Raw genomic sequence first — 24,931 nt, 5'->3', positions numbered from 1 at the left:
GTACTTACATATTGCATCTGACATACTTAGCTTGGTGATATATAAAGAGAGACCAGGTGAATACACATTGTAGGCTAAGGCATTCATTCCGATTTACAGCATAACTAGTGGGATGGTGAAAGTGTTGCTCAGCACAGCATAAAATATTGGAGTAGAAATTTCCATATGAATGAACCTGTGCACTTCATCTGAACAATGCAGCTGACTATGCCTTTACTAGTCATGGCCAAACGTTTTAATCTTTTTTATTATAAAAATTAGGGCTGTCAAGCGATTAAAAATATTATTCGTTATTAATCGCACTGTTAAACAATAACAGAATACCATTTAAATATTGTTGATGTTTTCTACATTTTCAAATATATTGATTTCAGTTATAACACAGAATACAAAGTGTACAGTGCTCACTTCATGTTTATTTTTTATTACAAGTATTTGCACTGTATAAAAAAGAGCGAAATAGTATTTTTCAATTAATCTAATCTAAGTACCGTAGTGAAACCTCTTAGCATGAAAGTTGAATTTACAAATGTAATGTACAAAAAATCCTGCATTTAAAAATAAAATAATCATAGAATCATAGAACTGTAGGGGACCTCAAGAGGTCATCTATCTAGTCCAGTCCCCTGCACTCATAGCAGACCATTCCTGACAGGTGTTTGTCTAACTTGATCTTAAAAAGCTCCAGTGATGGAGATTCCACAGTCTCCCTAGGCAATTTATTCCAGTGCTTAACCACCCTGATAGTTAGGAGGTTTTTCTTAATGTCCAACCTAAACCTCCCTTGCTGCAATTTAAGCCCATTGCTTCTTGTCTTATCCTCAGAGGTTAAGAAAAACAATTTTTCTTCCTCCTCCTTGTAACCACCTTTTACATACTTGAAAACTGTTATGTCCCCTCTCAGTCTTCTCTTTTCCATATTAAACAAGCCTAATATTTTCAATCTTTCCTCATAGGTCATGTATTCTAGATCTTTAATCATTTTTGTTGCTCTTCTCTGGACTCTCTACAATTTGTCCACATCCTTCCTGAAACATGAAGCCCAGAACAGGACACAATACTCCAGTTGAGGCCAAATCAGAGCAGAGTAGAGCAGAAGAATTACTTCTTGTGTCCTGCTTACAATACTTCTGCTAATACATCCCAGAAAGATGTTCACTTTTTTTTAAAACAGCGTTACACTGTTGACTCATTTAGCTTGTGGTCCACTATGACCTCCAGATCCCTTCCTAGGCAGTTATTTCCCATTTTGTGTGTGCGCAATTGATTGTTCCTTCCCAAATGGCGTACTTTGCATTTGTCCTTATTGAATTTCTTCTTATTTATTTCAGACCATTTCTCCAGTTTGTCATGATCATTTTCAATTTTAATCCTATCCTCCAAAGCACTTGTAACCCCGTCCAGCTTGGTATCTTCTGCAAACTTTGTAAGTGTAATCTATGTGCCATTATCTAAATCACTGATGAAGATATTGAACAGATCCGGACTCAGAACTTGTTATGCCCTTCCAGCATGACTGTGAATCACTGATAACTACTCGCTGGGAATGGTTTTCCAACCAGTTTTGCACCCACCTTATAGTAGCTCCATCTAGGTTGCATTTCCCTATTTTGCTAATAAGAAGGTTATGCGAGACAGTAGCAAAAGGTTTACTAAAGATATACCACATCTACATCTCCCCCCACCCCCGCCCCCGTTTCCCCATCCACAAGGCTTATTACCCTGTCAAAGAAAGCTATCAGGTTGGTTTGACACAATTTGTTTTTGACTGTTACTTATCACCTTAATGTAAAACTTTAGGACTGAGTGGACTTTCTAGGCTCTACTTCTTGTTCAGCCAATTGCTCAGACAAACAAGTCTGTTTACATTTTTAGGAGATAATGCTGCCCGATTCTTGTTACAATATGACCTGAAAGCGAGAACAGGTGTAGCCAGCATCACAAGATATTTATGTGCCAGATGCGCTAAAGATTTATATGTCCCTTCATGCTTCAACCATCATTCCAGGGAACTTGCCTCCATGCTGATGTTTTTGAGTGCAGTTATGTAACAAACAAACAAATCTACATTTGTAAGTTCCACTTCACAACAGATTGCACTACAATACTTGTATGAGGTGAACTGAAAAATACTATTTCTTTTATCATTTTTGCAGTGCAAATATTTGTAATAAAATAGACACTTTGATTTCAATTACAACACAGATTACAATATATATGAAAATGTAGAAAAACATACAAAATATTTAATACATTTAAATTGGCATTCTATTTTTAATAGTGTGATTAAAACTGTGATTAATTTTGAGTTAATCGTGTGAGTTGACTGGGATTAATTGACAGCCCTAATAAAAAATATGGTTGCCTAACTAAGATTATGCTGTGATCTCCAAAGGACCTCCGCTCTCTCTGCAATATGAAGCAAATGGCCTTTGTCTTCCTCTCATACAGGGGCACTGCCACTGAGGAACACATCTCTGAATCCAGCAGCTTTTCTAAGGGACCTGGATGCTACTGCTTTCATATTTCCTGTTCTCTGGTTCTTCCCCAGTCAGAAATGCTCCAGAGTATTACATGATGAAGTATGCAAGAGCTGAATGAAGCAGCACCTGAGGTCCAGCAGAGAAACAGCTAGACCTGTTTAATCCTGCAAACTGGCCTCTCAATAAGTAAGTGCAAGATCCACGGTGAACCTGGGGCCTGTTACAGGATCATAAAAAGGGAAAGTTCTCATTTCCAAGAAGAGCAATTGCTGATACACTGCTACCCCGATATAACGCGACCCAATACAACATGAATTTGGATATAATGTGGTAAAGCAGCCCTCCGGGGGTGGGCAGGGCTGCGCACTCTGGTGGATCAAAGCAAGTTCGCTATAACGCGGTTTCACCTATAATGCGGTAAGATTTTTTGGCTCCTGAGGTCAGCATTATATCAAGGTAGCAGTGTATTTATACCTGGTTTGCACACCCTGCTTCTCTTGATTCAGGTTGCAGCAACACAAATCAACTGGGAAAGAATGTAAAGGAGAGGCCCAAGCACAAGAAGAACTATAAAGGGTGACTAGCATTAGGCAGAGTGGTGCATCAAGCTAGAAAGAGGTGCAGCCCTGAGAAAATTGCAGCCCAAAGCACAAACTGTAAGCATTTGGCCACTCATCAAAGAAAAAAAATTTAGTCACCAGGTCATGCTTCTGTATAAGAAGCAAGAACATAATTCACTTGTGGCAGAGAGTTAAAAGAATTTTAAAAGTCTTACCCATTATTAAATGGAATTTTAGCAGCACTTCTCCCAAAACAATTAACTAAGTTGATGGTTTTGTGTATATTTATTTGCAAAATACTTTTTCTTAAGTACGATTTCGGGGAAGTCAGGGAGGAGTTCTGCATTAAGATATAGGAAGAAGAAATCCCTTTGGTTTATTTAGCAGAACATGCTTTGGTTACTTTGAAAAATTAAAGTTTCTATCCATACGAAACCAAAACTACCTCATCTCTCATTTTAATGTATCCACTGGAGTCTTTTTAATGTAATTATGGTATTTACATACATCTCACCTCTATTTATAGTACTGTATGAAATACTATATAATATATAATATTATATAGTATTATAATATACAGTACTATTTATTTATAGTACTGTATAAAATACTTAACTACAATTTTATGCAGTATTGCTCAAACAAAAGTATCATTAATGACAGCACATATTACTCTAGTCAACTCATAAAAGTAAATTAAAATATGCCAGATGCAACATCTATAGATGTAATAGGACAGAGGTGAGGAGGGAAAATGGCCAAGTTTCAGGGAGAATGACTGAGCAAAAGAAGAGTAGGATAACATATTATACAAAGAAGGTTAAGAGTCTCAGAACAAGGAAGAAAGATGGATCTTAAGATACGATTTGCATAGAGACAGAGCACATCAGGTTCTGCTCCAGATGGTGAAGTTACAGTGACTGTTGTGGGGGAAAAAAGGAAGAGAAGAACCAAGGAAGCTTCAGAAACAGGCTAAGGATCAGATTCATGAAATGCGGGTCAAAGTGTGGGGTGAATTAGAGGATGAAGGTAAAGAGGGAGAAGCAGACACTATAGTTTGAGAGGTGGTGTTCTTATCTATAACAGTTTTGATTTATTGAGTTGAAAGAATTTATGCCAAAGACTGGAACTGAGAAGGTTAAAGGGAGAAGATCTGAGAAAATAAATGAAACACCAAAGGGAATATCAACTTGGGCATCAGTTTTACAAAGGTAAGTATAAAAACATATCACAAACTGTGAGCATTTTCAAGATACCTAATCTTTTAGTCCAAGTGGAGTACTCAAAATTCTGGTGCCAGTTTTTCTTTACTGTATTGGGCCACAAGCTGAGAGGCATGGTAGACTTGCTTATAATCACATTATTGGATCACCAAAATAGGGTCAATGTAATTGTGTAGTAACCTGACAAAATTCTACAAATTCTTGAAGCATCCCACACATTGCCTGGGGCAGAAGTGGGGTGATCCAATACTTTTCAGCATATGGTACTATAAATCCCATGAGATGATGAAAACGTAATGGTAAGACTTTTGAATTTATAGCAGGAAAAAGTACTGGAATTATATATGCTATTCAACAGTACCAAAGAAACTGCACAGAAGTGAAAAAGCATCCATGCTTGTGAGGAAGCTGTATCGGTACACCCCCAACAACATATAATTAGGCAATTTCTTACCAAAACAATCCCCTGAGAAGGTGATGCAGTAACAGAAAGAAGACAATGTTGAAAACACAAGGAAAATACTGTAAACATTTCAACAATTCTATGATTCTACTGAGGAACATAAATAACAAGGTTTATACAGGAGAGAGAGAGAGAGAAGTGTAGAGAGAAAACCAGATGACAAAAACAAAGAAAAAAACAAAACAAAATCAAGCAGATGAAAAGACCTATTACAAACAACACATGAAGGTTCCACTTTGACAACTGATGTCTGAATATGAGTCAACATCGGGGAAAAATTAACTATGACAGGGACGTTTCTTAGTCTTTAAAATGGCATCACACTTTGATCTCAGGTTATATTAAAAGATTTCTGCCATTTTTATATATATTCCATGTACTTAAGGACTAAAAGAAGAGCATACTGATTTTTGGGGGTGGAAATGGTCCAGCTTGTTAATTATTAGGAGGAACAGGATGAAAATGAGAACTAGAAACATGTAGCTGACTATCAAGATTAGTATCATAACAATAAGACCTATTATTCTACTGAAATAGTGTCCCAAGGCAAATTGTTGATGTGCGAGTGCTCGAGTCAGTAACTCTGAACACAAAGCACTAAAGAATAACAACAAAGGTGAAAAAAGAGTAAATGAGTTGACCAATTAGGTCTTTTCCATGTTTATCTTTTTAATGTTGTTCTACTTTTGTTAACATCAAATTGATTAAAATGCAAATCCAAACTCAGTATTTTGAATAATTCTTAGCACTTAAAACAATTAGTCTTTGAACATGTTGTAAATATATTCACAGTATAACAGGGTGTTGGTAGCTGGACGGCTAGTAGTATGATTTGAGTTGAGATTTCTGAACTGTAAGTCAGAATAAATATTAAAGAAATATTGCAGATTCAACTGCAGGTACTGAACCACGTGCATAAGGAAAAAAATTCCTTATGTAAAACACTTTTCCAAATACAGTCACAAAATCCAAATGGGTTGTTATAGACAAAAGCACCAGAACAGATTTAACATATCCACTCATTTTAAACTGAAAGCTACTTAATTAATGCTTTCCCAGTGCCCAGATTGCACAGGTAGTTCCTCATATTCATACTATAATAATTGGTGCTAAAGGGAATAATGACAATCAGATATTTGAATTACATATTGTGGATAGGCATTCAAAATGATGTAAGAGCAAAGCAGTTTTGAAATTAGGCACATGAAAAAGGCATTTTCAAACCTATTTTGGTCTAATTCTACAGTTGCTAGTTATATTTGCTGCAGTTTTCTTATACCTATGTAAACAATAGTCACATAAAACCTGAACATTCTAAGCCACGTAGAAAACAACGCCTTATTAGACAACAGTTACTCTTCTACCAGAGCAGTCTAACCTACCTAAATAGTTTGGGAGGCAAGATGCTGAATCGTGTCTTGTCTAAAATTTTCCTGATTCTGTTTCTTCCACCAGATACAGTGTTTGCTTTGATTTTCTTGTTTCCTTTCTCGCATGGAAACATCTGTTCCATATCTCCGGGCATATCTGGGATGGAATAGCGATTACTTTTCTTTTCTGCAATTTTTGGAATATGGGGGACTCCATTTTTCTCCTGTCCTATCCTGCTAAGCAGCTCTTTAAACACTGTAAAAGAAGATAAACCTATTAGAATTTGTTTTTACCTCCTGGAAAGCTTGTTCTTTTAATTCTTCTTCCCATCCCCACCTACCACCATAAAAGAAATACTGGATAGTATAGCTGTTAACATACACACTGACAATATGGTCAATTTAATATTCCTTTCCTCCTCCCACTGAAATCAAGTGGAGTTTAGCTATTGAATTCAATGGCAGAGAGAATAGGTCCTAAATGACTAATAGAAAACAGATTGCAAAGAGAAAAATACTGCATTGGAGGGAATTTCCAACCAGAAATTAAGAAGTGAAGTAGAAGAAATTTCGTTTTTACTTTTCTTACTAATAAACATTACAATACATTTCATAAAACTTTGCTAACATCCACTACAGACAATTAACTAGATAAAAGGGGAAACATTATATTTACATTAATCAATATTTTTGTCTGTATCTGTTAGGTAATGGAATGCAGCTGCTTCCTTAAGAACAACCACAAGACTGATCGACACTTTACCGGCTGACACTGCTTTTACCTTCATTGATATTATTAAATATATTCCACATCCAATATTCTTTTACACTTATCAGATTTAACTGGTCAACTGGTAACAATGATATTTCCCGAAAACACCATTCCATGGTGGAAAAAGTTATACCTATTTTATTTGTGTTTCTGTTATATAACATAAAACCCTGCCCTGCCCAAGCTGTACATGAATTTCTGCCAAGCAGTTTATTTTTTTATATCTTTGAGGTTGCTGACATCAGAGAAATGTAGTGTTTTCAGTTGAACACATATGGCTGTGCTCACTGAAATAGAACTTACAGCTGCACAGTGCTGATTACTCACGTTTTCCACCCAAACCAGGCAGGCAGCCCATACTATGCACAAATACTAAAACAAATTGCATGCTTTCATTACATAGCAAACTTTAGGACTATACACCTTTGTAGAAGAAATTCAGGTCTGAGCATGAGGATTCATTCATCTATTCTCTGATAACTCACTAGCACCATATTAGGCATTTAGCACTCTATTAAAAAATTAGAATAGCAAATAGAGTCTTTGCAAAGGGCTTCAGCTGATGGATTTGTTAAAATACATCAGGCAGCAGACAGAGTAAGCACCTTGAATATCTAGCAACAATAAAAAGGGCTCATAATCCACGCATATACAGTTATATGTACAGTGCTGTAATTCTGAACAGATAATCAGAGAGAGCTAGATCATCCTGAGTCTTTTTTCACTGATTTGGTTGCAGCTATATTTCATTTTCATATGAATATGTTAACTTTCAGAGGAAGGTTGTACAAGCTGGTGTACTGCTGCATGTCACCTTGTATTAGCATACATTATTTGATGAAAAGGATTTTTCAAAATTGTTTTTGTCCTCATTTTGTTTGAGGCAATAAGCTATAGTTAAGTTCATGCCAATTTTTGACTTCTATAGTGATGTAAAGAAAAAAAAATTAAAAACAGAAAATCAAGCGTGAACAAAGACAAGTCATTAGAACTAGCAGATGAGACTCAGGAGAGGAAAAGACCACCAGCAACCTCAAATATAATATAAGTCAAAGAAAAGAAACCATGTATGTTTAAGAGGAATCTTGTTCTTACTGTAGTGGTATTTGTGTTGTTGGATGCAGACCATGTAATGCCCTGGATTATGGAAAACTAACAGATATTTTGACTGAGGTTTAAAAAAGTTGTTTGTTTATAAAATGACAATTTAAAGCTAAAATGGATATTGCACATATACTTTATACATTCTCCATTTTCTCTTTCAGATGTAAAAGATGTTATGCTGCTCACACCCATTATTAAAAGTTTTTTTAAAAAACCTGATTTTACATCTTTTGCTATTTCTTGTCAAAACAGGCGACACAGAGGATTTGTGAATACGTGACTTACTGGTTCATAAACTTTGGGTCAGATTATTGGCCCCTTTTCAGCCCCTTTGTGTGAAGGCTCAATAAAGCTGCTTAAATGGTCACATGAGCATTTCCCAGGGAGCACAGAACTGGTTATGCTGCCTCTACCCCGGCCCCCATCCCCATGCAGACCCTGGCGTAGGGGGAGTACCCAGGCGAAAAAAAGACATGGGGACATGGTCTCTGTGCTCTGGTGATCATCAACTCCTAGAACAGCTCCTTGGGTCACAGGCAAATGGGTGGAACTTACTGCGGCCCTGAGGCCTTCAGGATAGGGAACTTTGTCTTCCTTCTCACAGGTAAGGTATATTGACTATGCAAGTCTACTCACCAAAAATGTTTGTTTTTACAGTAATGGAAAGATGAGTATTGTTCCTCAAGATTTCAACAGCTTTTACAAATGTAATGTTCTCAAAGTTCTGTCCATTTACTTCCATTATCTTTTGGGAGAAAAAGAAAAAAAAAAATTTTTAGATTAAATGTCACAAAAGGTTTTCCATTCTCTAAATTTATAATTTAATATTATAAAAAAGATACAATAAATGCTTCAGAAGTTACAATACTGCTACATATCAGAGTAGTATTATGAAAACCTGCATTACTAAATATCTTAATAAATTAGCTGCTACAATTTAAATACAAGTATGTCCTATAAACATGTCGGACTTTGTTGCACCCAGAGGGGGAACTGAAATCTTTTAGTAGTCCAGCTGAAGAGCTAGGGCCAGAAAGGCCCAGAGAAGCAGAGTCTCCAGGGAGGGAGCCCTGGTGGATGTGATCCCACACCAGGGCCAGGACTGCTTGAAGAGCAGGAATAATTTGAGGGAGCCCAGAAGGGGCTGAGACACAGTTTGGCCAGGGCACTGTGATAGGCCCTGCTGGACAGATTGAAGAGTGAGCCCCATGATAGGGTCCCAGACCAAAGGACCTTACAGAGGGTAATGAAATAGGCCCCCTGTTGGTCTTATATCCCGGAAGGATATATATTGCTTTGCTTTTATCACCCAGACTGTGAGAGACTTGGCCATAGGACTGAGTCAGCAATGACCCACCACAAACAGAGTGCACGCACACGCACTTGGCCAGGGGGCACTCACGAGAGTGAGTGTACCCCATTACAACCCTTTTTAACAATGTTTCCTAAAACAAACCACGATTAAGATATTTTGGTGTTTTTTTTCATATCTATTTTAACTGTAGAAGAGAACTGCAGATGCAAACCGTAAATCCTTAAAATACTACATAGTTTGGTAAACAGTGAGCAAATTAGTAATATTTTAAGTCTTATATTTCAGACAAATGTTATCTGGCATTTACTGTACTTGGTTAAATCAGGAGGGATTTTTATTAAAATTACATCTGAAACATGTATAATTTTAAGCACTTTCTTACCTGATCACCACGCTTAAGTCCAGCTTCTGCTGCTTTGCTGCCTGTTTCTACTGTCTCTACAAAAATGCCAAAACCCTTGTCACTTCCTCCAACTAGACAGAAAAAGAGCGGCGAGTCTCTGGAAGGTTTCTGCAGAGTAATTTGCCTCCACTTTGCTTTGGCGGCACAGGCAATATTCAACAACCTGAGGTGACCCTTCATTTTCTGTAAATCAGAAGACACACATAAAGGAATGCAATGTTTCTTCATCTCAAATTGGAAGAACAACTGAAAAGAACAATGCCACAGAAAAAAGAATCTATGAACTTAAGGATCCAATTCTTACTAAAAAACAAACAAACCCTGTTCTTTCTTGAAATACCATCAAGGGATAGAAATGAGTAGTTTATACCATTTTACTGTTTGATTCTGTACAACCATATGTACAATTTAGACCAAACAGGACTGTGTTAAAAGTTGAATATAGATGGTTGTATTCTCAAGCCCAAGGACTTTTAAAAAGATTCTTAAATCACAGATGATAAAAAAACACCTCACTGGAAAGCATGACACTGATAGTTTTTAATCCTACCGTATCTTCCAAGTTTTTTTCAAATTCTTCCAGAAATCGTGTCATAGCGGGATCTCCTTCAAAATCATTAAAATGATTGTTCACCCACAATAAGACCACTCTGGTGACCTTCAGAAACAAGATAAACATGAGCGTATTTTTTAGATGGGTTGGTTTTGGAGTTAACAGTAAGGAAAAAGATTACGTACAATGTAAACATATTTGTTTATGTGGATTTAATTTGATTGCCATTATTTTCTACATTGATATTACACACTCTTACTGCTTTTAAACCATCCCTGAGTCATTTTCCTCCACCGCACAATTAAACTAATCAGAGAAGGAAAAATCAAATTGGATCTAAGGAACTGGACTACTATCTACAGTCAAACAAAGTACTTTTAGTTTTGCTTAACTCAGAAACTTTGCACTTTTCAAATTGCCATTGTGAATGGTCAAATTCTTTAAGCATAATTTCTAGGAAATGTATAGTAATGATAAAACATTACATCCTGAGAACCTTTATCTCCATTTTTTGACAATGCAGTTGACTGTGCTACAGAATTACTATACAACTCATAGTCAGCCTGTCAGTTACTCAATCTCTATTAAACAAAAGTGCTGAACAATTACAGCAGTTTCTTTTGTCTAAAAATAAATTACTTCCTATTTTACTTGCTGAGACAGTTTTTTTTCTTTGCAAGTCAACAAAAAAGTTGCTATATGCAAAAGTGCTTTTAATTTTATGTTGGCAAAAATGTTATTCAACCCAGGCCCTCTGCCCAAGTCATTTTTACTATCTATCTCTATATACTCAGCCCATTTTGAAGTTACTCTTTATGCACAGAAAAGACAAATCTTGAAAGTGCTTGACATGTGTATGACATACCCAGGGCACAATCCAGATTAATGAGTAGCTGTGTCATCCCTGCCTTCTAACCTGGGGTGTCCTTTACAATGCTTTGCTGCTGTAGCTTCCAGTCTGGATTGCTCACAAACAGCCTCTGGCATAGAAGTCACTTCCACTTATGTCTGTGTGTATAATGCAGCCAGCACCTATGCTCTTACTAGCTTGAATTATACTGCAGGGTGACCCCAACACACTCCCAGAGTCCCAGATTTTTCTCCTGAAATGTTTGCTCTGTACCGCCCAGCTCTCTCCTGGATAATACAAATTTATATAGGTCTGTTATTTCATCAGTGGGGATATTATGTACATATTTTATCATCCCAAACGGAGTTTCCCAAACACTTAAATTTAAACACACTGGATTAAACAAAATTATAAAAGAAGTTTATTCACTACAAAAAGATAGATTTTAAATGAATACAAGTAACAAGGTATAAGAGTCAGAAATGGTTACAAGAAAAATAAAGAATAAACGCAACTAATGCCTATCTTAACAAACTATGTTAAATTGAAAACAAAGTTCTTCTCAATACCTTCACTCAATAGTCTTAGTGGCCAAACTTCTTAGGCCAGGACCAGGGGTGGCTATTTTGCCACCCCAAGCACGGTATTTTGCCACCCCAAGCACGGCAGGCAGGCTGCCTTTGGTGGCTTGCCTGCGGGAGGTCCACCGAAGCTGCGGGACCAGCGGACCCTCCGCAGGCATGCTGCCAAAGGCAACCTACCTGCTACCCTCGCGGCAACCAGCAGAGCGCCCCCCTGTGGCTTGCTGCCCCAGGCACGAGCTTGGTGTGCTGGTGCCTGGCGCCATCCGTGGTCAGGACCCCTTCTTCTGTTTGATGGCTGCTTTCTTTGTTCCTTCTAGTGCAGTGAATCAATGGACAAAGAGCGAGAGGAAGAGAGGAGGGGTGCCTTGGGGTGTTTGTCCCCCCTTTTATAGTGTCAGTCCCCTCCCACTTGGAAAACATTTCCAGATGAGATTCAGGATGACAGGCAGTCTGTGTGGAAGGAAATTCCATGCTGTTTCTGTGCTAAGATGTAGATTTTTTGCCCCATCTCTTTTCCTGCCAAAAAAAATGGCCACTTAGCAAATAATGGCCCATCAACCTTGTTTACACCTGGCTGACATGTCAGCTTGCCCTTTGTCTTTGAGGGACCGGTTTGGCCACTCCCCAGACTTCCCTGGAAAACACTTAAGCATGACCTCAGCTTATGTTTATAACTTCACATACAATAAAATACTGCTACGTGCATTTTGCCATGACATTACCATCAGCAAATTATGAGTTTTTAAATGGTATCTCACAAGTCATATTTTATACAAAGATTATTACAATAGTGTGTAGGATGTGGACATGGGAGTACATTCTCTCACAATATGGAATAGTCCTGTCAGACAGACTACTAAGATCATGTGGCAGTTATTCCAGATGTTCTCTGTGGACAATTTTCAATTTTTAATTAAAAAAAAAGTAAGATTAATTGTCAAAATGCATGGCACAATAAAGGGAGAAAGAACAACAACATGAAACAGCTGAAAAGCAGAGAAAAGCCTCTGCAGTTTTAAATACCAGCTCTTGTTTGTTTGTTGTTGCAACAGGTTGTGTTGCAGGTAAACTCTAGTATATATGAAAAAAGTCGGCTAAGAACATTATTGCCATCTTTTTAAAATAGGCTATGAACAAAAACCATCAGACCATATAAATTTTATTTTGCATACACGTGCATATCCATACAGAACTTCACTTACTTCCATATACAGAAGTATTGTAATTTCATCAATTGCACCATTCACAACCCTTTCCTGTGGTGGCAGTTAACTTCAGGTGCATGGTTTGTGGAAAGCTGCTTAAATCAAATGCACTTGCTGCCTTAAAAACAATGGAAGATAGGTCCAATGCTGTTATGAAAGCAACAGTGATATGCCCAGGAAATCATGGACACTTAATTGCCCTGAATTACTGGCAAAAATGGGTCTTCTGAGAGGGCTGATTGTACCCAGAATATTAGAGAGTATACCTGAAAATATTTGCTCTATGTGAAATTTGTGAACAATAGGTCTTGACTTAGATTTCAGATACATTGCTATTTACATAATAAGATCAGCAATTACACATTTTAGAGGCTATGATGAGGCATATCTGAATTCAGAATAAAAAAACTTACGTGTGTGCAACTATGTGGAAGAATACTTTTTTATGCTACTGAAATATATTGGTATAAAAATGTGTATTTTTAGATTATCACGGAACTGCCAGACTTTATCAGCTCCACAAAAAAGGGTTAAAGATTGATAATTTTTCACCCCAAAAGCTGGTCTGTTCATTTGACACCAACCTTATCCCTGAGGCTGTCCACTTTAAACCACTCCAGGAGTTTATCCCCAACTTCCAATGGGCTTGATAGAAATGTCCTGTACGTTAAAAGGAAATCTTCTATATAAGTTGGGTCGACAATAGAATGTTCTTCTATTAAATGCATGATGAGTCGCTCAGGTGTTGCCTTAAAAACAGAAATGCAAAGGGCTTTCAGGAAGTATCACACAGGATCATCACCCAAGTGATGATATCCAGGTTTTGAACCACACATAGTGCACTTTTTTTTTTTCCTCCAAATTATACCGAGTGAGTGATAAACACTTGGAAAGAAAAAGTATCAGTGTGTTTAAATTCAGTTCACATATTTCAACCTTCCTAAACATTTTGTAGGACTATGCACAATCTTGTCATTTATAATAGCATTTTGTTTGCACAATAACATTCCATCAATTATTTTGTTTGTTTTAAAATCCCTCTTCTAATCCAACACAACACACATTAATGCATGTAAAGACACTAACTGGTGGTTTCTAACATAAAACCAGAAAATCTGTACTGAACAGATCCTGTTTTATTAATAAGAAGCAGATTTTGTATTTATATGAAAATATAAATCCTTTCTAATCAACTCTCTATTGAGCTGCATTAGGAAAGACAAATGTGAATACATGTTCCAGGTTCCCACTGTATTTTCTGACAAATTAACATTTTTAGAGTTTGACAGGTAGAATATTAAGTAAATAAAGAAAATCACCTTAATGACTATATGTCCTTTCCTGGTTCCACTGCGATCTAGCTCTCTGTGCTCCTTTACCATAACAATTTCTCCTTCTTCCTCGACTTTATGAGTGTTTTTTTCCACATGGTTCAGAATCCGCCAGTAATCCTGCTGGGCTATACAAACAAACTGACCCAGAACAATATGAGGACAATTAATAAACCTGTAATACATAAACACATCTCCACGCACTAAACCTGGGCAAATGTAATGCAATAGCGATAGCATATCATTTGACATCAGTCCAGTCCTGTCCAGTTCCACTAGATATTAAATTGTAAACAGAGTCCAAGCGAAATTGATAATCCCTCATACAGTACTACGATGTTACTGTGCAAAGACCAATCTTAAAAGAGAACCTAGCTTGTAAAAAGTGGAAATGATATTTTCTGTTTAACTGTTCTTATAGCATTTCCAACACACACAAATACCATGACCTTAAGTGGTAAATAGCTACTTCAGCACAACACAAAGGTTCCTGTTTCTCAGATGACAGCAATGTACAAGAAAATTGTTCCAAAATAAGAAGGGAGAGCCGACAACGAAGGGCTTGTCTATATGGTGTTTTAGTTTGCACTAGAAGGGTGTAAATTCTAGTCAATACTAGCTTGTCGGGCACTAACTAACCTGTGTGGACTCTACTGGCCGACACCAAAAGTTCCCTAGTGTGTGTTAATGTAGCCCTGTAACTTGCACTAGGGAACTTTTAATTAGGGTTGCCAACATTGTATTTCAAAATTAAGGGACCGTTTTTTAGCATCCACATCCTCCCCCTTCTCCCGATATTATCATCTTCATCACTAATAATAATCAGTACTTACCTACATTCACCAGTGGTATTTCTTGTCGCTTTTTGCAGCAATCAGCAACCCCTGATCTTGTTGTACAGAGAGGAAAACATCCCTTCTAATAAGGGATTGTTGGCAATCCTACCTTTTAATGCATGCCACCTGGGCCCACATGGCCCATTTAGTGCACAACATGCTAGTGTGCACTGGAATTTACACTCCCCTATTGCAGACTAAAGAACTGTGTAAACACGCCCTAATTTAACAGAGTGCCCACCCTTCCAACTTCCTTTATTCTATTTCCATTATAAATATCATTACATTAGATGAAACCATATTATCTTTTTTTATTAACCACTTAAAAATGTGAGAAAATTATACATAGGTATACTCTTACCTGACAGTCATCTACTTTGGTTCTAACCACTCCATTCATGTACTGTTTATCCAAAGAAGGGATAATCCCAAAACTATTTCCCATACAGAGACTTTCAGTTTTCCCATCTGGATGGCTGATTTCCACGGTGCCGTTTAAAATAACATACCAAGAATCAAGCTAGAATGAATTTAAAAAAAAGTATGGCTCTCTCAGTAAGTTCTAATAAGAAAGATGAATCAATGCTTATCTTCCAGAAGTATTTGCCCATGTGGTAGTAAATATGCTTTCATTACAATTTTGTAACATTTCATTCAAAACAACATGTCAAGAACTGCTGTTTACTGTCCACTGACTTGTAAGCAGTAAGTGACGGACGAGCCAAAATAGAAAAAATTTATTTCTAGCTTTGCAATCCACCAAGTGCTAATAATTTCCAAATATTTGCATGTGCTGCCGCTACCCTTTTGACAATGAAGCCTATGGTATGATACTATATTTTTTACATAGGCATTAAAACATGTCCATTGGACACTCAAATTTGCACAAGAGGAGACTTGAGTTAAGCCAGTGGGTAACAACTGCACAAGATCAAAAATATTTTTTAAAAAGATTACTTCAGAAAAGGGATATTATTTTCTGGGCAGAGAATTTTATTTTTTTTACTGATAGAAAAGATCCATTCTTTTATGACATTATAAATACAATTTTTGTAAAATAGCCGCTAGGTAGCAGTACAAAAATTAATTGTAATATATCAGATTACTGTTCAAGTACTATACATACAAATTGTTTAATGCTGTTGTACGTTTAGATTTGAACATATCAAAATCCTGAGTTTCAGTACCATACAGTGCTTAAATTATGTAATGTGCTATAACTTACTTCTTGTCCATCTTCAAGTATGATGGCTCCTGCTTGTTCTACCACTTCAAATATCATAACTGAACAAAGTTCTCTTCTTACAGACATGGTCATGTTTGCAAAGGCTGGGAGTTGATGCATAAATTCCAGTAATTGCTCTATTAGATAAAGGAAACATTGATATGAAGACTGCAAGTTCTGTGCCTCTAAGGTACTATACCCCCTGCAGATATATTAAACCTCAGAGTTAAACTCACTGAAAGAATTGCTCAGTGGTAGTTCAATCACTATTAGTGCCTGTGGCTAAATGAGCAAGCATGCATGTTACAATCAACATTAATAAAAGGAACCTGGCTTTTCAATCTTGATTGTGCTCTGATTGACTATTAGGGCATCAATCTAGCTAAGTGTAAAAGCACTGGAACTTTAAGTCTTTAGAAAAGTTATAAAGTACTTTTGCTGAATAATGATTGTAAGACAGATAATAACATGAAATCATTTTTAGTGTTCACAGAAATCATCAGAGGAAAAGTATAAACCATCTCAATTTTTGTTTTAGTGTTAAACTAATGCCAACTTTAACCTGGTGCATGCAGAAACCTCTTTTTGACTAGGATTCCTTGGAACTTAAATTCAGCCTCTTTATACTGTGATAATAATACCAGCCCTGCCAAAAATTCCAAAACAAATTTGCCAGTGTCAGGCAGCTAAATTTACTCCCCATCCCACTCCCACATTAGCAAATTGTAATCATTGAAGTATTTACCAATTCAGTGCTAATATTTTCAAACACCTACTTTCTCATAATAAATAAGAAGAGAATAATAGTCTAGTTTAGTTTATAAATTCTTTGGGACAACAAGAGTTGGAAAAAATCTCCGAAAAGCATCATCCATAGTTATGAGGCTATATATTTATTAGTAATTATGCACTTACACAGATTTCAAAGAAGACTATTATTTGAGTTATAAAATAGATCATATCAAAATCTCTCTCACCAATGTCATCGTCCGTTTTGTCTGCAGGTTCTTTTTCAAGGCACTCTCGTACAACATCTCGCCCCAGTAATGGATCTGAAGTTCTGTCAATATCTTCATCTTCTTCTTCATCATCTTCAGAGTCCACAGGTGCTTCTGGGAGACCCGTTAAATCTACATCTCCCATATCACTTTCTGTAGCCTGTAGAAGAGAAATGATCAGGCAGTCAATTCAATTTCTACACAGGTTTAACAGTTTATGGCCTAAGCTTACAGGCCCAGTCAGTTTATACCACAAAAATCAAAAAGTATCCTTTGACTAATAATTATGAGCTACAAGTTATGATAACAACATGTTTTACCACTTGACTACTTAAGGAAAGATATTACAATGCAATTTACTATTACAGAAAGACTGGTATAAATATCTATCTGGTGCATGTACATGTATGTTTTTATATTTTACATAAAAAGCATACATAAGAGGTCAGACGCATTATTTTCATAAATCAGGGATGACTATATATGTTGTCACTCATGAACTGTAGTTGTCCATGACTTATGAAAACAGAGTATGTTCAACATACTATTTTTATCGTTGTACATATGCTTATAAATGAGAGAAAACAGGTAACGTGTAATATACAACCACTGCAATTTTACAATTATCTAAATGATCTATATCACTATTCATACAGTTTAGTTAGTTAGTTTAGTATGTACACATTACACCTCTGGCATTTAGGGCAGTGACAAAGCTCCTCCACTCCTGTCTGTTTCTGGCTAGTCTTTCAATGGGGCACAGCTGAGGAACCATTGAAAGATCATACAGTGTAGTTGGAAGATAAAGTGCTAGGAAGCTTAGGTAGTATAGTTATTGCACAACTTTGGACAGCAGAGTTTAATTTCAATTGTTTGACTATGCTAGAAGAAAAGCAGGAGACACTGGAAATGGTTTAGTTAGGTCATAACTTTAGTCCTAAATGTCTGGGAGTACCTGGCAAATAAAAGTAAGATAATTCCATAATCATTGTACATATACTGGGGGAAGAGGGAGTGAGCCATCGTGGTCCCCAGCCAACCTACCACTGGGACCTAGCCACTCTCCCTCCCCAAAGGGGGGGCTTTAAAGGAGGGGGTTGGCTTCCTGCCATACCATTCACAGGAGCCACAAATCCCTCATTTTTGCTCTTTTAAAGAACACATCCTTTAAGTCCTTTACCAATGCATCTCATCTGATCACTGTTTCCCTTCCCTACAGAGCACCTGCACTGGACATCTGCAGCACACCTCCATAATGAATTGCAACACCATAGCCTAAGCCCCTTTTCATGTTTACCCCCAAATAAGCCCCCAATCTGATATGGGGAAGGTGAAAAAAACCACCACCTTGGCCTATCTGGAAGGAAGGGAAAAAGTCCTTCACAGACCCCCAAGCAAGGAGCGATTAGCATAACACAGCAGATCATGACAAAACCTGGTATTTAACTACCACAGCGGGTGGGATGGTAGGTGGTAGGTGCTGTTCCACCTGATATAGGCAAAAGAGGACTTTTCTCGCACTGAGTGGAACTAAATAATCCTGCCTCTCTTCTGGACACCAGTGGGGATTGGAGAAATGGGTCAGCATCCCATGCTGACCTGGTCTGAAGCTGCCGCAGCAAGTCGTTTTGGCTCTCTAGCCTTTAAAGGGGCCACACTCTTCTTCTACAACACGGACAACGTCCCTCACCACTTCATGTTGGGTGAGGTAATTTAGTGTTCATTCAGTTTGCATATGTGCCCTCCCTCCCCCGTGTCTTCCTCGAAGCTATCTAGCAGTGCGCGGGCAACTTCCCAACTCCTAGTTCCTTCTCTGCTGCAGAACCCCTTAGGAAGAACTCCAAAGCTGAGGGGAGGAGGGCAGGTTGTAAAGCACCCACAGGGGGATACATCTCGAAGAATCATCACTACTCACAAGGTGACTAACTTTCTCTTTTGTGATATGACATCATCTCATTTTGCCTGATTCTTGCAGTGAGTAACATCCTCTTCTTCTTCAGTAGTGTCCCTATAGGTGCTCAACTGTAGGTGACTTCACAGCAGTATCCCCCATGAAGGGCTGGGACTTGAAAGTGGAGTCTGTTACTACAGAGTACTGAGGAGCCGAAGATGGCGTAGGAGGCTGAATCACCAGTTTTTGCATAATATTCTGCAAAAGCGTCCGCAGAAGCTCAAAACTTTGCAGATTGCTGAGACAGGAATGCAAATGAGGTAGAAACTGACCTCATGGAGTGCGTACAGACCCCGGACTAGGCAGCAGGTTATGTCCTTGATAACAGAGGTTAATGCAACCCAAAACCCATTTGGATTGTCTTTGAGCTGCTATCACAGGGCCTCCAGATTTTTCCCTGAACAAAAGGAAGAATTTAGAGGACTTCCTGAACTCCTTAGTCCTGTCCAAGTAGAATGCTAGTGCTCTTCTAACAGCTACCATACCCAGAATTGCCTCCTTGTCACTTTGTGGTTTTGGGGAAAAAAAAAAAAAAGAAGATGGATCTGTTGATTCATATGGAAAGTGGAGGTAACTTTATGGAGAAACTTGGGATGCAGCCTCAAAGTTGCTTTGTCTTTAAAAAAAGACTGTATCATGGGTGTGCTATTAGGGCCAATTATTTCTCCTGTGTGTCTAGCTGAGGTGATGGTAATTAGAAATGGTGTGTTCATGGACAGGTATAAAAGAGAAGAAGTTGCCATGGGCTCAAAGGGAGGTCTAACCAAAGCCCTGAGAACTTGGTTAAGAACCCAGACTGGAGTGGGTGCTCTCACATGCGGGAAGAGATTCCCAATGCCGATAAGGAATCCATGTGTCAGCAGGTGAGCTAACACTGAGTAGCCGTCTACCTGAGGCTGGAAAGCCATTATGGCCACAAGATGTACCTTAAGGGAGCTGAGTGAGAGTTCTTACTACTTGAGGTCTAAAATATAGTCTAAAATCAGAGGAAGAGAAGACAAGGTTGGAGCTATGTACTTAGAATGACACCAAACTTGGAATCCTTTCCGTTTTTGTAGGCAAGTATATCAAGTGGTCGACTTTTGGCTATGCAGCAACATATCTTTTACCTCTTCAAGACATTCTGCCTCTAAGTCTTGGAACCAAGAAGGAGCCATGCCTGAAGGCAGAGGACCTGCAGGTCAGGGTGAAGGATCAGCCTGTCGCTTTGAGAGAGCAGGTGGGCAATGGGCCAAAGAGGAACTAGAGGACAATTGCCATCTGTCAGGTAAGGAAACCAGACATGCCTTGGCCAGTAGGGGGCAATCAGAATAACTCTGGCTTTCTCTCACTGAATTTTCAACAGGACCTTGGACAGAAGAGGAAACGGGGAAAAGCCATACAAAAGGTCCTTGTCACATGGGAGGATGATGGCGTCTCCCAGCAAACGTTTCCCCAGGCTGGCCCTGGAGCAGTAACAAGGGCATTTCTTATTTCAGTAAGTAGTGAAGAGACCTGTAATCAGGGCTCCTCAAAGGGCAAATATGTCTTGAAACACCTCTGAGTTCAATTACCATTCATGGTTGTGAGAAAAATTCCGACTGAGACTGTCGGATGTCACGTTCAGTGTTCCTGGTAGACAGACAGCTGAGATAAGCACGCGGTAATGGATGCACCAATTTCAAAGTTTGAGTGCTTTGGAGGGAGATATGGGACCCCCAGCGATTTATGTAAAACATACAAGTCACATTGTCTGTCATGACCTTCGTGTACATGTTTTTGATGAAAGGCAAAAAGTCTGCACAGGTATTCTTGACAGCCCTTAGCTCTCATAGATTGATATGGAGGGTGACTTCTGTGGAACACCACTTGCCTTGAATCTTGAACTCCCCAGCCTATTAAGGAGGCATCCATCATTACAGTAAGCGTCAGTGGCAGGTGCACAAAAAGAACACCTGCTTGGACACTGGATGGGTCTTTCCATCAGTCCAGGGAATGTAAACTGCTATCACTGCCCTGCGCAGTGATAGCAGTTTAGCTAGTCTCTCCCTGTTTGGGAAATAGACAGAAGTGAGCCACATCTGAAGACACTGCACGAACATCTGAGCATTTGGGGTAACAAAGGTACATTCTGCCTTATAACCTAGCACCTTTTTATGTTTTGGAAGACTGAACATTGATTTACATTACAAGGAATAATTTTGATTGATTAAATCACAATCAGTTACAATTTCATCTTCTCATTCCTAGAACAAAGCATTGTGGTGAGCAACATCAATGTATTGCATTAAATACTAACCTCTTATATTAGGGCTGTCAAGCGATTACAAAATGTGCGTGCAATTAATTGCACTGTTAAACAATAATGGATTACCATTTAAACAGTCTGGGATGTTTTCTACATATTAAATTATATTGATTTCAATTACAACACAGAATACAAAGTGTACAGTGCTCACTTTATATTTATTTTTATTACAAGTATTTGCCCTGTAAAAAAACAAAAGAAATAGTATTTTTCAAGTCACCTAATACAAGTTCTGTAGTGCAATCTCTTTATCATGAAAGTTGACTTACAAACCTAGAATTGTGTGTCATCAGCATTGAAGCATGTCCTCTGGAATGGTGGCCGAAGCATGAGGCGGCATACGAACGTTTAGAATACCTGACATGTAAATAACTTGCAATGCAGACTACAAAAGTGCCATGCAAATGCTTGTTTTCACTTTCTGGTGACAAGCAGCGGCAGCCTTATCTGTAAATGTAAATAAACTTATTTGTCTTAGCAACTGGCTGAACAAGAAGTAGGACTGAGTGTAGGCTCTGAAGTTTTACATTGTTTTGGTTTTAAGTGGTTATGTAACAAACAAACAAAAAATTTACATTTGTAAGTTGTATTTTCACAACAAACAGATTGCACTACAGTACTTGTATGAGGTGAATTAAAAAAATACTACTTCTTTTGTTTATCATTTTTACAGTGCAAATATTTGTAATAAAAATAATATACATTATGATTTCAATTACAACACAGAATACAATATATATGAAAATGTAGAAAAACATCCAAAATATTTAATAAATTTCAATTGGTATTCTGTTCTTTAACAGTGTGATCACTCAAGATTAATTTTTTAAATCACAATTACTTTTTTTTTTAGTTAATTACGTGAGTTAACTGCGATTAATTGACAGCCCTAATAAATATTAAGACTTTTATATGCTGCGGATGGGGATGCAGTCTCTGGGGTAGGGCCAAAAATAAGGAGTTCATGGTGCAAGAGGGGGCTCAGGCTGGGGCAGAGGGTTGAGGTGCAGGGGGGAGGGAGGGTGAGGGCTCTGGCTGAGGGTGCAGGATCTGGGGTGGGGCTCGAGATGAGGAGCTGGCGGAGCAGGAGGATGCGCTGGGCTAGGACCAAGGGTTTTGGAGGGCAGGAGGGGTTCAGGAGTGCAGGCTCTGGGTGGCGCTTAACTCAAGCAGCTCCCAGAAGCCACGGCATGCCTCCCCTCCAGCTCCCACACAGAGGAGCAGCCAGGAGGCTCTAAACACCGCCCTGCCCACAGGCACTGTCCCTGCAGCTCCCACTGGCTGTGGTTCCAAGCCAATGGGAGCTGCGGGGGAGGCGCTTGGGGCAGTGGCAGCGTGCAGAGTCCCCTCGCTACCCCTACATGTAGGAGTTAAAGGGGGAAGATGTCGCTGCTTCCGGGAGCCACACAGCACGTGCAGAGTGGGGCAAGCCCCCGCTCCCACTCCCTAGCTGGAGCGCCAGAGCAGGGCAAGCCCCAGACCCTGCTCCCTGGCAGGAGCTCAAGGGCCAGATTAAAACACCTAAAGGGCCGGATGCGGTTCCCTGGACATAGTTTTCCCAGCCCTGCATTAACTGCTTTGGAATTAAGCCCAAGTGCAAACTGTGTTTGGAGAGAGTCTGAGCAGCACAGCACCTTATTCAATGATTTCTAGCCTTTCTACAGCTAATTAGTCTGAATTTTTATTGTGTTTTTCAATCAGAGCAACACAGATTGCGGACCTCACTTCCCAGTTTGACAAGCTCAAGCTAAAATACTACAGCTTAAGTATATATGCAGAATAAGGGGAGGAGGGCTGCTTGTTTGGTTCTGTTTTTTTCTGATTTAGGTGACAATCAGCCAATATTAGACATGCAACCCTTTTTTCTACAGGCCAAAGGAAGAAGTGCTAGATTGCATCCAGCCACTTCAGGAATGCATAAGGGGGAGGGACAAGAAGCAATTACCACCTCCCAGACCTCTGAGTAATCTGGATATAATGACTGTCCATGCAGACCCAGTCTGAAACTGCCACAACAAGTCACTCTGGCTGTGTAGGGTGACATGTTTGCCTACAAGCCAGACAACAGCCCCCACCACTTAATGTGTGGTGAGGTCATTCCCCAAGGGTAAAAGTGAACTTTCTTTTATTATGCCCTAGTTTAAGAACCATCTATTATTTCTTAGGTAACAAATAATTACCTAAGAAATAATAGATGGTTCTTAAACTGCGTCCCAAGGACCACTGACAGATGGCCCACAAAGTGTTCACAGGTTACACAGTGATGGGAGAAAACATGGGGGCTTTGGACAGCACACATTGAGCTATCTGTAGAAACAGCTGTTCCTGCTGCCAAGAATGATACCACAGCTGTTTCTACTATCCATTATTACTAACACTGTCAACTTCAAAATTCCTTGATGAACTGTTAAATCCACTAATTCATTTATTTTTCAATGAACAGAACGTGTGCCGGTCGCATAGCCTGTGAGCACATTTACACGATAAATACACAATTCTTTAATTTCTGATACATAGAGTGGCAATAATAACCAGTCAAAATGCCACCATCCCTTAATAACCAGCAGAATGCAATCACTGACTCATCTCCATAAAACTATTACACAAAAAAGGACCTGCAGGATGAGGAGGTGCAGGGAACCCTATCAATAAACTAGCGTTTACCTAAGGCAAAAAAAAATAAAAAAATAAAAAAGCTTGAATAAAACAATGGGCATTACACATCATATCTGGAAGGTCAAACTCTAGTTCTCACAGACAGCAAACTTTAGTTTTCAGTTTTACATAATACAAACACAACCCTGTAATTACATACATTTCTATACAAAATGTACAAACAACAAAGTGACACAACTGCATTTGCAAAAAGCTATGCCCTCCAGATTGACCTATGTTGTAGATCTGAAAGACTCTTAGGAGCTAAAATGTTTAGTACTTTAAACAAACTAATATTTACTCCTTAAGAGAATAAAATGCATCAGTCTCACAAACCAGCACCAAAATAAAAATAGCAACTTAATCTACTCTATGAATGATTTAACACTTCATTTCATATTAAGTAGAACTACTGTAAGAGCAACAATTCTAAGCACGTCAATTACGAAAAGGTCAGCAGTTGTCACCTTGTTTACCATTGTGGATGAACATTAATTATTAACCAACACTAGATCAATGATAAGAACAGCCTCCAAGTCCAAACTGCACATATATTAGTTGAAGAGACGTATTTATTCTGTTTTTGTTTTTTTACAGAAGCTAGCCTATTCCAGGGAAATAGTCTAAGAGGAATGAATAAATGGCCTTTCAGACAATCTCCTTAATTCACAATAGTGCCACAGAATGGCGTGCCTTCTTTTTAGCCTGATTTCTTCTAAAAACGCAGACTCGAATCTTCTTAAAAACATAGACATCATCAGTA

General features: G+C 38.5%; 1 protein-coding gene across 13 annotated transcripts in view; it reads right to left on the bottom strand.

Annotated features, from left to right (window-relative positions):
- The window catches only part of RAPGEF6 (Rap guanine nucleotide exchange factor 6), a 245,444-nt gene that overhangs the window by 50,112 nt on the left and 170,401 nt on the right, over window positions 1-24,931 (bottom strand). For all 13 annotated transcript variants that reach the window (XM_032769149.2, XM_032769151.2, XM_032769152.2 and 10 more), the window contains 9 exons: window positions 17,255-17,435; window positions 16,278-16,414; window positions 15,414-15,572; window positions 14,205-14,357; window positions 13,470-13,634; window positions 10,244-10,351; window positions 9,673-9,876; window positions 8,612-8,720; window positions 6,112-6,355 (listed from right to left, as the gene is read on the bottom strand). In XM_032769149.2, the coding sequence (XP_032625040.1) occupies window positions 6,112-6,355; window positions 8,612-8,720; window positions 9,673-9,876; window positions 10,244-10,351; window positions 13,470-13,634; window positions 14,205-14,357; window positions 15,414-15,572; window positions 16,278-16,414; window positions 17,255-17,435 (1,460 nt within the window). The remainder of the gene's footprint in view (window positions 1-6,111; window positions 6,356-8,611; window positions 8,721-9,672; window positions 9,877-10,243; window positions 10,352-13,469; window positions 13,635-14,204; window positions 14,358-15,413; window positions 15,573-16,277; window positions 16,415-17,254; window positions 17,436-24,931) is intronic.

The sequence above is a fragment of the Chelonoidis abingdonii genome, chromosome 7 (assembly GCF_003597395.2).
Source record: "Chelonoidis abingdonii isolate Lonesome George chromosome 7, CheloAbing_2.0, whole genome shotgun sequence".
NCBI lineage: Eukaryota > Metazoa > Chordata > Testudines > Testudinidae > Chelonoidis > Chelonoidis abingdonii.
Note: the sequence above shows the minus strand (reverse complement) of the source record. Positions and strands in the feature narration are given on the sequence as shown.